This window comes from Urocitellus parryii, chromosome X (genome assembly GCF_045843805.1).
Source record: "Urocitellus parryii isolate mUroPar1 chromosome X, mUroPar1.hap1, whole genome shotgun sequence".
In the NCBI taxonomy this organism is placed as follows: domain Eukaryota; kingdom Metazoa; phylum Chordata; class Mammalia; order Rodentia; family Sciuridae; genus Urocitellus; species Urocitellus parryii.
The window spans coordinates 127,859,299-127,871,798 of record NC_135547.1 but is presented as its reverse complement, the minus strand read 5'-3'; the positions used below and the strand labels follow the sequence as shown (position 1 = coordinate 127,871,798).

Sequence of the window (12,500 nt, the reverse complement as noted above, 5' to 3'; positions counted from 1 at the left end):
GGAAAACGTTCAACGCACTCCTTTCTGAGTTACTTTTCTTGTCTTAAAAAATATCTTCCTATTAAGGGATACAATACGGAGGATGCTAAAGAATCTAGAAAGAAGCTACCGAGGGCCCCGCCACCTCTCCCCTGGGTACATACCCAAAGGAAATGAAATCGTCACCTCATGGAGACACCCGTGCCCCCAAGTTCAGTGCCGTATTATTCATAAAAGCCAAGGTGCAGGAAGAAACAACTTGAGTGCCTGTCAAAAAAAAAAAAAAGGATGAATGGATGAAAAATTGTGACCAATGATAGAATAGTATTCAGCCTTCAAAAAGGCTGCCATTTGTGACAATATTGATGAATCTGTAGGACGTGATGCTAAGAGAAATCTCACGCAATGGTAATTCTGTTTTTAATTTATTAAGGGACCGCCCCTCTGGTTTCAAAGGGGCTGGGCATTTGTACGTCCCCAGCAGCAGTGAGCAGGTGACTCCCCCCAGCCCCATCCTCTCCAATACTCTCTCTTTGTGATTTCTTTCTCTCTCTCTCTGTGGGATAAGAGCCATTTTGACAGGTGTGACGTAATCTCTTGCTATGGTTTTGATTTGCCTTTCCCTGATGGTTAGTGACAGGGAGTACCTTTGGAGGGGACAAACCATACTTTAACCAAAACAGAGGAGATGAAGGTCTTCTGTGGTGTTTTGGCCAGTGCATCCTGGAAGACTCCACTATTCCAATTCTGTCTGGACCCAAGCTCTGTTCCTCCCCCCAGAAGGTCCCCAAGCAATGCCTATTTGCCGAAACGGTCTCCGGAGGTGGAGTAACATTGTGTTATTATTTCTAGCTCTGATCCTCCGATACCTCTAGCAAAGGAGAGGAAAGTTGCCCCAGAACTTGTTTCCTGAATGCATCTTGCTATTGTTTCCTAAGGCCAGGTGTCATGTTGGAAGCCATTGTGGATATGCAAGGAAAGACACATCTCTTTGCTCAACAGGAAAGGAACTAAGAGGACAGAAGGAATAAAAGGAGAATGGATAGCTATAGAGGGTAGGGAAGAGGCTACAAGGGAGGAGGAGATGGCGACCAAGGAAGGAGAATTGATCCTGAAGTCAGTGGCGGCCCCGTGGCCCTTAGCTCGTTATCGCTCTTAAGGCAGTCTTCAAGATCCTTATCTTCTCTGTACGCCTCCCCTTGGGATTCCGTCCCCTAACCAATGACTTCAAACCTGAGCATCCCTTAGGTCCTATGGGGATGTGACCTTCATAGGGAATTTTTTTTTTTTGTCTTTAAACTTGAGTCTGTCATAGGAAAAGGCAGAGAGAAGGGAGCAGTTGCAAGCTCACTCTGTGGTCAATGTCAAAGTTTCAGTACGTCCTTACATGTGTCTTTCTTACAAAATCCTTCTGTAGTTGGCTCTTACCAAATAAGGAGGTCATCAAACCTCCCCTTCTCACCCTTTCCTCCATAATCCTATCCCAATGACCCGTCTGTCCACTCTTCTCCAAGACCAACAGCGTTCTAAATGTAGTGGTCTCTTCCCATCCCTGAGGGAATATGTTAAGATGTTCATGCTGTTAAGAACCACTTTATTATGCTTACGTAGTTAAGACCAAAATTGCATCAAGAGGATGCAGCATTGGATGCCAGCATTGAGCTCCCTCAAGTGTACGTCAAGTGTGTTTGGAGGAGGAATGCACACTGTGGTCACTTACTATAATCAGCCCCAATCCACTGAGCTTGAGCGGCATCACACTCACACTCAGAGACTAGAACAGACTTCAGAAAAAAAGAAAAAATTTGCAAAGGATTCAGTTTCCCAAAGCACAAGAACACTAAAGGCAATGGAATTGCTTATGGGCATAACCAACGTTTATTATTCACATTTACAAATGTGCCTGCTTCTTTGGAGGGTGCCATTCCATTGAAAAAATGCACTTTGCTCTTGGGTTTGCAGCAGGGAGAAAAAGAACTGTGCAGTTTATCATTAAGATAACTCCTTGCATTAAAAGGCAACCCACTCATTTCACAAATACAGCTTTAACAATCGGATGCTTTATCAAGACTTCATGACATTGCATATCTTCTAGGGAGTATGATACTGTGACTAAATATTTGCATACTATAATTATGAACTGTTATGCACAGAGTGGGTGAACTGCTAATCATCTTTTGCCTTCCAAGGAGGCCGTGAAATATAAACACAGAACTCTGTGTTATAGATTCAACTATTTAGTAGGAAAATTAAAAAAAAAAAACATCAGGAGTTCCTTGTTTGGTGATATTTGTGAAAACATTGGAATGCTAACTTTTATGAAGCATTGACCTTTAAAATAATTGTTTCAGGTGTGTTATGGTTTAGATATGAAGCATCCAGAAAAGCTCAAATATGAGCTCATAAGAGAATGTTCAGAGATGAAATGATCAAGTCGTGAGAGCCTTGACCTAATCAGTGGATTAATCCACTTGAATGGACTCACTGGGTGGTGACTGCAGCAGGTGGGGGGTGGCTGGAGGAGGGGGTCCCTGGGCTGTGCCTTGGGGGTCTCTGTGCTGTCCCTGGTGAGCAGAGCTCTCTCTGCTCCCTGGTGTAACCTAATAGTGGATTAATCCACTTGGATGGACTCACTGGGTGGTGACTGCAGCAGGTGGGGTGTGGCTGGAGGAGAGGGTCCCTGGGCTGTGCCTTTGGGGTCTCTGTCCTGTCCCTGGTGAGCAGAGCTCTCTCTGCTCCCTGGTGCAACCTAATAGTGGATTAATCCACTTGGATGGACTCACTGGGTGGTGACGGCAGCAGGTGGGGTGTGGCTGGAGGAGGGGGTCCCTGGGCTGTGCCTTTGGGGTCTCTGTCCTGTCCCTGGTGAGCAGAGCTCTCTCTGCTCCCTGGTGTAACCTAATAGTGGATTAATCCACTTGGATGGACTCACTGGGTGGTGACTGCAGCAGGTGGGGTGTGGCTGGAGGAGGGGGTCCCTGGGCTGTGCCTTTGGGGTCTCTGTCCTGTCCCTGGTGAGCAGAGCTCTCTCTGCTTCCTGGTGTAACCTAATAGTGGATTAATCCACTTGAATGGACTCACTGGGTGGTGACTGTAGGCAGGTGGGGTGTGGCTGGAGGAGGGGGTCCCTGGGCTGTGCCTTTGGGGTCTCTGTCCTGTCCCTGGTGAGCAGAGCTCTCTCTGCTCCCTGGTGCCCTGTCCTAAGCTGCTCTCCTCCTCCAGGCCCTGCTGCCATCTTGTGAAATGATTGGGTTGTAAGAGGTGTAGACTCATAGTGGATTAATCCACTTGGATGGACTCCCTGGGTGGTGACTGCAGCAGGTGGGGTGTGGCTGGAGGAGGGGGTCCCTGGGCTGTGCCTTTGGGGTCTCTGTCCTGTCCCTGGTGAGCAGAGCTCTCTCTGCTCCCTGGTGCCCTGTCCTGAGCTGCTCTCCTCCTCCAGGCCCTGCCGCCATCTTGTTCTTCCTCCCCCTGGGTCAGAGCCATGGAGTCGGCCAACCATGGACTGAACCTCTGATACCAGGAGCCCCCAAATAAACTTTTTTTCCTCAAGAATTATACTTGTCAGGTCTTTTGGTCACAGCAATGATAAAGCTGACTGAAATAAGATGCCATATGTATACATGTGTATAATCTATGCTTATGTCTAGATGTATGCTCTATCTATCTATCTGTGCCTATCTATACATAAACAAAGGAAGTTGTATAGATTGGCATATGCTGTTCTATCTATACGCACACACATGTGCGTGGTAACAGACACACACACTTATAATTTATGTCCATAGTGTGCCAAAAGTGCATGTTTTCACTTACTTAGAATTCAGTGATCAATCGTGTGATGAATAAAAGTCTTCATCTGTTGTATTTCATAAACAGGAGCAAAGAAAGCAAAATGCCACGCAGAGTCACCAAACCTGTTGTACAGCTTCTTTGAAAGTGTCTGTATGCTTGTGAATTTCCGTCTTGCAAATAGCCGAGATAAAGAATGCTCTAACCGTGGTCAGGGGTCCCCAAGATTGATATCCACAGCAGCTAAGCATCCGGCTTCTCATTTGCTACCATTCCCCTTTATAATTGCACAGTCGGTCCAAATTTTTTTACAGTAAGAACTATTCATGATGAACACGATGAATCATATATTTGCTGCTCATTATTCACACGACCCAGCCACATGCACAGTACATTAGAAGACTCCGTCCAGCCAGACGATCTTTTCCAATCTTTTCCAATTTGGGGGTGCATAGCGTCCTCCATTTTTTTCTGGGAGCTGGTTCAGAGTCAGGCAGAGCTGGGCTGGGAGCTGCATTTCATCTGCCACTGGCCATTGTAATCCTGAGCATTTGATCTCACCTCTCAGCCTCAGCTCTACCATCTGTGACATGGAGGTGGTAACCACGTCCGCCATATTGGTCCTTGGAAGTGTGTAGGATGGGTAGCTCTCCGCTGGCGGTTCACCACTCCCTGAAGGCTCAGTGTTACTGATATTGTCGCCTTTGATATTATTGTCATGCTCCCTGTCTGAATCCATCTTGGCTGGGTCATTAGGAGGCGACAGAACCATTGATTTGAGAAATTCCCCAACTTCTGCACTGGGCTGAAAGGTATCTGCCCTCGGGACAGATTCAGTCACGTCTGTGCTACGCGTCAATCAGAGCCCTGTCTTCCAGAGGTGCAGTCTCCAAGTGCATCTCTGCTAACGAGAGCCCGCCGAGACAGGCAGAGCTGTCCCCCGAAAATCAGGGAGCACGTTCATGTCAGCAGCTGAACACCAAGGGATGTCACCTACCCCTTTGTCCCTGCTTTGCACGCTGTCTGTTGAATTTCTCACTGGGTGCTGATACTTCACCGAGTCCGCCCCCGTCCTTCCTTGTTAGAAAGTAATGGAGTCCGTTCCGGTGAGACCCGAGAAAAGCCATCAGATGAAAGAATCGCAGACATCACGGGGCTCTAGACTTGGAAGGGGCCCTTTTTGTGGTTGAATGGCAGGAACCAGGATGGAGTGTCGTGTGCAAACGTGGCCGGCTACCTGAACAGCAGGCACTGGGTCTGGACCCTGGGGTCTCGGCGCCTCCACTTGGTCCCGAGGCTGTGTGAGGTGCACCCAGCGAGAGGAGGCGGAAAAGCCAGGTGCAGTCCACAGGAGAGTCGTCTTCTGGCAGAATCTAGTTAGGTGTCCCTGAGCATATTTTAAAATACAAAGAGCCAGGTATCCGCTCGGGCTGAATAGCCTATTAGAAGGGGTTTGCGGAAGCAGAGACACCCGAACGCTTATCTTACAAAAACCACAAGTGGTTTGATGAGGCATTGAAGAAGTCAGTCGGTAGCGATGCCGGCTACAGGTGGGTTTTTGCCAGTTTTGCACGCGGCTGCCTTTCTTTATGGATCACATCTTGCAAGCCCAAACCCGTGCATTCCACAGGGCTCAGGCTGAACGAGAGTCTTTGCATTTTCTTTACCTAAAGAAGTTTCCCCGTTATGACAGCGCCACGTTCATTTTTCTCTTCATGAACAAATTGAATATAATTGCATCTCCAGTTAGGAAAATGTTCCTTTGTCTCCCTTCTTCATAATGATTGTGTTTTAGGAATAGCTCATTTCTCCAAAAAAAAAAAAATGATTTTTTTTTCTTGGGTCTTATGCCAAATTAAGGGTGTTCAGAAAAAAAAAATGATTTGATTTTTAAAGGGGAAAATTATGCAGGTTTTCTGTGAATGTGCTGTGCTCTTCATAGGTTGGAATGGTCTACTTCCATTTAATTTTTTTTTTTTTTGCTGTATTCCATTTAATTTTTAAGTACTTTTGCATCAACTGACTCTGTTCGTTCGAAACATCTTTATAAACACTTTTTTCCTAAGGCTTGCTGGTAGGGAAAAATTGATTTTAAAAAGGAAAAGGTCATCTGGTGACTTCAGGTGGTGCTCATTTATATGCAGCGAGATTCTAAGTGGCTCTTAACAAACGTCGATTCCCACACCTTCCTCACGTGGGCTAGATGATAACTCACATCCTCGCCCTAATAATAGCCACCCCAGGCACGGTTTGGAAGTGTCCTTAGTGCTGTGCTGTGCCACGGAGCTGAGCAAGACCATTCTGGGGTTCAGAGAGGCAGACGTTAATATTATTAATGAGCTTTTATCCTTTGGGGGTTCAATTTCAGGAGCAAGGTCAAGGCCATCATCCTGGGCTCCCTCTGTATGTCCCATGCATTTGGTTGTACCTCAAGTCTTTTGATTGAACCTGTCCCTCTCCTGCCTGCCTCCCGTGGCACCAAGCTCCTGGTGGGATTATACCAACAAGGCTCCATGTCACCTTGTTTTTTAGATTTTATTTAGAGACAGGTTTTCATGACGTGGCGTAGGGCCTTGCTAAGTTGCAGAGGCTGGCCTCTGACTTGGGATCCTCCGGCCTCAACCTCCCTCCCGAGCCACTGGGATTACAGGTGGGCGTCACTGCGCCCGGCTTCCTAGGCTTGTGGTTCCAAGGCCAGCAAGCACAGCCACATTTCATTACCTCATATACAATGCTAGTTGCCTCTGTGTGAGTATGCACGTGTGTGTGCATGCATGTGTGTGTGTGTGCACGTGTGTGTGTGTGTGTGTGCATGCTCATACACGCCTTGTGTTACACAAGACCGAGGACTACCTTCATGACCAATGGCTTCTATTTCTTGATCCTGACTTTGCCCAGAATCTGTACATAAAAAATCTTGGCCCTTGTTCCTCCAGGGGCGCCATATTGAATTCACACCTTCCATTGGAAAGACCAGTCCCATCCTGCAGGAAGCCAGATTTTCCCCCAGGAGAGCAGGGAGAAACACCAAAAGCAAGGTCACAAACACCAAATTCCCTCTTCTGGTCATTTTTAGATCCATCATGCATTAGTAGAAGTCCTAGCCAGAGCAATTAGACAAGAAAAAAGGAGAAAATGGGTGTGTCCATTGGAAAGCAGGAAGTTAACGGATCCTTGTTTGTAAGACAGAGCTTCTTTATATAGGAAGCCCCCCAGAAGACTGTTGGACTAACAAACCAGTTCAGTCAAGTGGCAGGATAAAAGAAAGCCAGCGCACAAATCCGGTGCTGGAGGAATGACCCCAATTGAGCTGGGGGTTCTCAGAACTGGTCTCTACCTGCGAATCCCTGGTGGGACCATCAGAGCGCTGTTGGATGGTTCTGTGTCCCACTCAACCTCAAGACTGCCCCACCCTCTTCTTCCCGGGGTGGCCGCCATATGCATTTAGGGAATGGAAATGGATCTGGTGGATCTGCTGGTGACTTGCTTTGGGTGGCGGAAAATAGATGAGGTCCGCCAGCAAGTGACCTCTGTCTACCACTTGATCCATCCTGGCAACGTTTCATTTCCGTTATCCTAACCGAGTCCCGTGTGGTCAAGGCGGCATCTCAGGATGATGGGGAGGAGAGGGATTCAGAAGTGGGGTTGGAGCTCACGGATGAAACCCGCTAGCTGGTGACCCCGGGTGCATCCAGACCCGACTTTCAATTGTGGGCTCATTTTACTAGCGAGGGTTTTGAATCTACTCGTAAGAAAGAAATGATCGACGTTCTGGGGGATGGATAGGCTCGGGGTCCTGGGGTTGATCGTCACCCGATACGTACGTGCATCAGAAGAGCGTGTTGTGTCTCATAAATATTCACAGGCGGGAGCTGCCAATCAAAAACATCAAATAAGTAATCGTGGAAAAACTCACAAAGCTGTATGCATGACTTATTTCCTTGCTCGCTTATCTTTCAAGGGAGGATATCGAGGGAAATTGAGTCTGCTTTTTTTTTTTTTTATGGAAGTGGAAGATATTTCAAAGGGAGAGGGGACCCAAGGGTCATAAGAAGATGGAGAGAATTTGTAAAGCCTGGCTCCGCATTACCCATGGGTGGCAGTAGGGATGCTCGGATTTGGGTTCAGACAGAGCCGTGGTGGAGCGAGACGCTGCCCAGATGAGGGAGATTTGGCCCCCTGGATTTACCAGATAAAGAATGAATTCCCTGGTATCAGAGGACCGTCATGCAGAAGTCTTTGGACAGTGGTTCAGGTACAGGATGATGTCCTCTGTTATAACCTCATGCTTGCCGTGGTGTGGACGTTAGGAGAGGTGTTTTGTTTGGGTCCTGGGGACTTAACCCAGGGGCACTTTGGCACCGAGCTACGTCCCCATCCTTTTCATTTTGCTATTTTGAGACAGGGTCTTACTAAGTTGCTGAGGCTGGTCTCCATCTTAGTGATCCTCCTGCCTCAGCCTCCTGAGTTGCTGGGGTTAGATCACACCCAGCCGGCTGTTTAGACAGAAGCTTGCTCTGTTTGTATGGGTGTTGCTGATCGCACTTGGAATTCTTTTTTTTTTTTCTCCCCTCATGGATATGGGGATGAAGTCTGGGTTTATCAGAGGCAGCATGAGTTAAATGATGGATTGCAATGGAAAATGGTCTCTCAAGGGTGATTCTCGGGGTGGGATGATGGTGACCATTTGGTGGACTCATCATCTGTTGAAACCAGTCTCTTACCAACCCGTTCACAAGGTGGACCTCTCTTCTCGCTCTTTGTCAACAGGTGGGTGAGGAAGGAGTTATGATTCTGTTGGGACTTTCCAAGCTCAGTTCTCATAGCGCCCCAACTCAGGCGGCAAAAGATTTTACATTAAAGACTCATGTTTCATTCGGCTTTTTCATTACTGTGACCAAAAGACCTCGCAAGGACAATGTAGAGGAGGAAAAGTTGATCTGGGGCTCACGGTTTCCGAGATTCAGACCGCGGTTGGCCGACTCCATGGCTCTGGCCCAAGGGGAGCAGAACAAGATGGCGGCAGGGCCTGGAGGAGGAGAGCAGCTCAGGACAGGGCACCAGGGAGCAGAGAGAGCTCTGCTCACCAGGGACAGGACAGAGACCCCAAAGGCACAGCCCAGGGACCCCCTCCTCCAGCCACATCCACCTGCTGCAGTCACCACCCAGTGAGTCCATCCAAGTGGATTAATCCACTATTAAGTTACACCAGGAAGCAGAGAGAGCTCTGCTCACCAGGGACAGCACAGAGACCCCAAAGGCACAGCCCAGGGATCCCCTCCTCCAGCCACACCCCACCTGCTGCAGTCACCACCCAGTGAGTCCATCCAAGTGGATTAATCCACTATGAGTCTACACCTCTTTATAACCCAATCATTTCACTTCTGAAGGTTCTTGTAGTATCTCACACATGAGCTTTTAGAAGAAGAGAAGTCTATGTGGGGCTCATGGATTCAGATGTTCAGTCCCTGGTGGGCGACTCCCTGGCTCTGGCCCAAGAGGAGCAGAACAAAATGGCGGCAGGGCCTGGAGGAGGAGAGCAGCTCAGGACAGGGCACCAGGGAGCAGAGAGAGCTCTTCCCACCAGGGACAGGACAGAGACCCCAAAGGCACAGCCCAGTACCATCTCCTCCAGCCACAGCCCATCTGCCTACAGTGACCACCCAGTGAGTCCATTCAAGTGGATTAATCCACTTTTTAGTTTTCAGCTCCCATAGTCTGATCACTTCACCTCTGAACATTCTTGCATGGTCTCACACATGAGCTTTTTCATGTCTAAACCATAACAATGTCACAGGGGATGGTTATTCTCACTTGGGGGGGGGACACCTGATCCTGGACCCGCACCCTCACCCATCTAAGCATCCTGCAGTGTATAATAGAACATTCTCCCTCCAACCCTGGCTCATCCATCCCCAGACGCCCATCCTGCAGCGGAAAAGAGACGCTGCCTGTCCCCCCCCCACCCACAGCCTGCAGGACGGTAGCTCATCACCTTGCCGTCCACTTGGTGTTGTGTGTGCTTTTTTGCTGAATCTCAGTAAAACAGTCGAGTCGATCTTTATTGACTCACAGGAGACCTGCCAAGGAAATTGGCTCGCGGCCTCTCTCTGGAGGGTCGTGAATACTCAACGGGAAGGCAGCGCAAACATGGTTGGGGGGAAAAAAATCCACTTCAAAAATGCAAAAGCCGGATGGACCTTGGCTGTAGGGTCTGTGTGACAGGCAGCCGTGGCTTCTAGCCTCTGCAGGACCAAAGGACACTGCTTTAGCACCTTGGACAAGGTCAGGCCCCCTGAGTAGCCAAGGGAACTTAAGTGTTGACGGGTGGAGGACCCAGGAGGCCTAAGGGTATCCCACCTCAACTTAAATTCTCAGTTTGTTTTAGAAAAGGAGCGACACTGCAGATTTGTCCTGGGCTCAACGTGCAAACTCCCAACTCCCCCGACAGAGACATGACGGGGCGTGGTCGGAGGCTCCGCTGGTGTTGGGTTGGCGAGGTCTGCGGGCCTCGGGGATAGTTTTCTGAGCACAGTGTCCAGTTTGGGTCCAGGTTAGGAAGGAAAGATCTTGGCTGGCCACTTGGAAACTGCGTGTTTTGCAAATAAACACGAGAAAGAGAATGAAGTTGGTTGTTTCTCCTTCTCCTCCTCCTCCCCCTCCTCCCCTCCTCTCCCTCCTCCTCCTCCTCCTCCTTCTCCTCCTCCTCCTCCTCCATCTCCTCCTCCTCCTCCTCCTTCTCCTCCATCTCCTCCTTCTGCTCCTCCTCCTCCCCCTCCTCCTCCTTCTCCTCCTCCTCCTCCCCCTCCTCCTCCTCCCCTTCCTCCTCCCCCTCCTCCTCCTCCTCCTCCTCCTCCTCCTACTCCTCCCCCATCTCCTCCTCCTCCTCCATCTCCTCCTCCTCCTCCCCCTCCTCCTCCTCCCCCTCCTCCTTCTCCTTCTCCCCCTCCTCCTCCTCCCCCTCCTCCTACTCCTCCTCCTTCTCCTCCTCCTCCTCCTCCATCTCCTCCTCCTCCTCCTCCTCCTCCTCCTCCATCTCCTCCATCTCCTCCCTCCTTCTCCTCCTCCTCCTCCATCTCCTCCTCCTCCTCCTCCTCCATCTCCTCCTTCTCCTCCTCCTCCTCCACCTCCTGCTCCTTCCCCTCCTCCTCCTCCCCCTCCTCCTTCTCCTTCTCCTCCTCCTCCTCCCCCTCCTCCTCCTCCCCCTCCTCCTCCTCCCCCTCCTCCTCCTCCTCCTCCTCCTCCTCCTTCTCCTCCTCCTGCTCCTCCATCTCCTCCTCCTTCTCCTCCTCCTGCTCCTCCATCTCCTCCTCCTTCTCCTCCATCTCCTCCTTCTCCTCCATCTCCTCCTCCTCCATCTCCTCCTCCTCCTCCTCCTCCTCCTCCTCCTCCTCCTCCATCTCCTCCTCCATCTCCTCCTCCTCCTCCTCCTCCTCCTCCTCCTCCTCCATCTCCTCCTCCTCCATCTCCTCCTCCCCCTCCTCCTCCCCCTCCTCCTCCTCCTTCCTCCCCAGGGCCTTGTGCATGGGAGGCAAGCACCCTACCAACTGACCTCTGTCCCCAGCCCCAGAATGAAGTTGTTGAGCAGCAATTTCTCAGACCTACGTGTCTTTGGAGCCTATGTCCTCTGGGGTGGGTGGGACATACGTGTGGCCTCTTATAAATCTGTAGAAGGAGGACGGAGGGTCCCAGAGAGGGAAGACAGGACCCCCCCACACACACACCCCATGCTACCAGCGTCTTTCCATTCTCTTTTGCAGGAAGATGAGGGCCCCTCTCCTCCTGCTGCTATTTCTGGGGGGAACCCAGAGCCACACGGCGTCAAGGCCGAATATCGTCCTGTTGATGGCGGACGACCTTGGCATCGGCGACCCCGGATGCTATGGGAACAAGACCCTCAGGTTTGCACACGCAGCTCCCGTGTGGGCACATGGCGCTGTTCACCGGCAACGGGCTCCCGTAGAGGTGGACTCAGAGGGACTGAGCTCAGACCACAGGGCAATGTGGAAGTCCCTTCATGTGGGGCACCCCGGGGCGTGGACTGTCCCTGAGTTTGGGCGTGACTTGCAAGACCTCAAAGCCACCCCAGGAGCGTGCCCCTCCAGACGCTCTCTTGCTCTGCCGACGGCCTCCTTGTCCCCCCTTTTGCCCGTTCCGTGTCTTTTCTTGGGCATCAGGCTGGGCTCCAGTTGGTCCCGAGCCTGTGCCACCTCATCGGAGCTTAGGGACCTTTATTGTCCCTTCAAGACCCACCAGCCAGCTCTCTGTCCACCTCCAGCCCACCTGGACTCTCCCGGGCCACCTGGGCTGCAGGGACAGGACACCCCAGCCCGGGGGGCTCATCAGCAAAACATGTCCTGCTCTCAGCCCTTGAGGCTGCAGCCCGAGGTCCAGGCGGGGCTGACCGGGGTCAGCTGAGGCTGCTTCCTGCTCCCAGAGGGCACCTTCTCCTGGGTCCTCCGTGGGGGACGGGCAGGGGGCTCTCAGGGTCTCTTTTATAAGGACCCTCGTCCCCTTCATGGGCTGCACCCTGTGACCTCAGCCCTTCCCAGAGCCCCACCTCCAACACCAGAATCGAACATGAGAACTTGGGGACACCCACACTCAGGTCATTGCCCTGGTCAGAGGGCGGGTGCGTCACTGTACGAGTCTCCCTGAGCTGCTGTAACAAAACATTCCAGCCCTGGGGGTTATAGACCCCAGACCCTGACTGCTCTCAGCCCTGCAGC

General features: G+C 50.9%; 1 protein-coding gene across 3 annotated transcripts in view; it reads left to right on the top strand.

Moving 5' to 3' along the window:
* The window catches only part of LOC113198421 (steryl-sulfatase), an 81,712-nt gene that overhangs the window by 30,080 nt on the left and 39,132 nt on the right, over window positions 1-12,500 (top strand). For 2 of the 3 annotated variants that reach the window (XM_077793895.1, XM_026411144.2), the window contains exon 3: window positions 11,532-11,672. In XM_077793895.1, coding sequence (XP_077650021.1) covers window positions 11,536-11,672 — 137 coding nt within the window. In that variant the 5' untranslated portion in view covers window positions 11,532-11,535. Of the gene's footprint in view, window positions 1-11,531; window positions 11,673-12,500 lie in introns of those variants that run through there. The other variant, XM_026411146.2, reaches the window with a different exon arrangement.